This window comes from Acyrthosiphon pisum, unplaced genomic scaffold (assembly GCF_005508785.2).
Source record: "Acyrthosiphon pisum isolate AL4f unplaced genomic scaffold, pea_aphid_22Mar2018_4r6ur Scaffold_18316;HRSCAF=18992, whole genome shotgun sequence".
NCBI classification, from domain to species: Eukaryota; Metazoa; Arthropoda; class Insecta; order Hemiptera; family Aphididae; genus Acyrthosiphon; species Acyrthosiphon pisum.
The window spans coordinates 1-796 of NW_021767446.1; the positions used below are offsets into that span (position 1 = coordinate 1).

The 796-nt window shown below is 28.4% G+C and overlaps 1 protein-coding gene across 1 annotated transcript; it reads left to right on the forward strand.

The window, feature by feature from the left end:
- Nucleotides 1-26: 26 nt before the first annotated feature.
- On the forward strand, nucleotides 27-658 carry LOC103311772 (cleavage and polyadenylation specificity factor 73). Its single transcript, XM_008191478.2, has 3 exons — nucleotides 27-154; nucleotides 217-314; nucleotides 403-658. The coding sequence occupies exons 1-3, from the start codon at nucleotides 44-46 to the stop codon at nucleotides 533-535; spliced, it is 342 nt and encodes a 113-aa protein (XP_008189700.2). The 5' UTR covers nucleotides 27-43; the 3' UTR covers nucleotides 536-658.
- The last annotated feature ends 138 nt before the right edge of the window (nucleotides 659-796 follow it).

Sequence of the window (796 nt, forward strand, 5' to 3'; positions counted from 1 at the left end):
TACAGAACTTATAAGATACATTATACTACGAATATTCTGTTTTATGTTAGGATACAAAATATTAATTGTTTATTTAATTTTATATTTTAGAGGTGCCGGACAAGAGGTTGGTAGATCATGTATTGTTATGGAATTCAAAGGCAAAAAAATTATGGCAAGTCTTAAGTTCTATTTAATAATTTATATTTTATCTAACTTAATTGTATTATTTCTTAGCTTGATTGTGGAATTCATCCAGGCCTTCAAGGTTTAGATGCATTGCCATTTGTGGATCTCATTGAAGCGAACGAAATTGATTTACTTTTAATCACTCAGTAAATAAAAATAAAATAGACAGCTATCAAAATCTAAAATTATGTCTAATTAATTCTAATTAATATGTGTTTTTATTATTTTCTACAGTTTTCATTTGGACCATAGTGGAGCATTACCATGGTTTTTACTCAAGACTAAATTCAAAGGAAAATGTTATATGACTCATGCAACTAAAGCCATATATAGATGGTTACTGTCAGATTACATTAAAGTCAGGTAATTTATTTTTACAAAGATATTTTAGTATTTTAGATATTAAAGGCATTTAATTAATTACTAAGACTGCCACCATTAACAGATGGCCATTAAGCGAAAAAAAATTATCAAAATTTATCTATAGGCCGTATACTAGACACCATGTCTATACGCAGTGCCCGTAAATACATAATAAAGGGCCCGTGTGCGTTATTTTTGTTGGGCCCCTTCCTAAATTAATTTTTGTTGTAAGTCTTACATCTATAAGTGCCATATTTTAGATTTT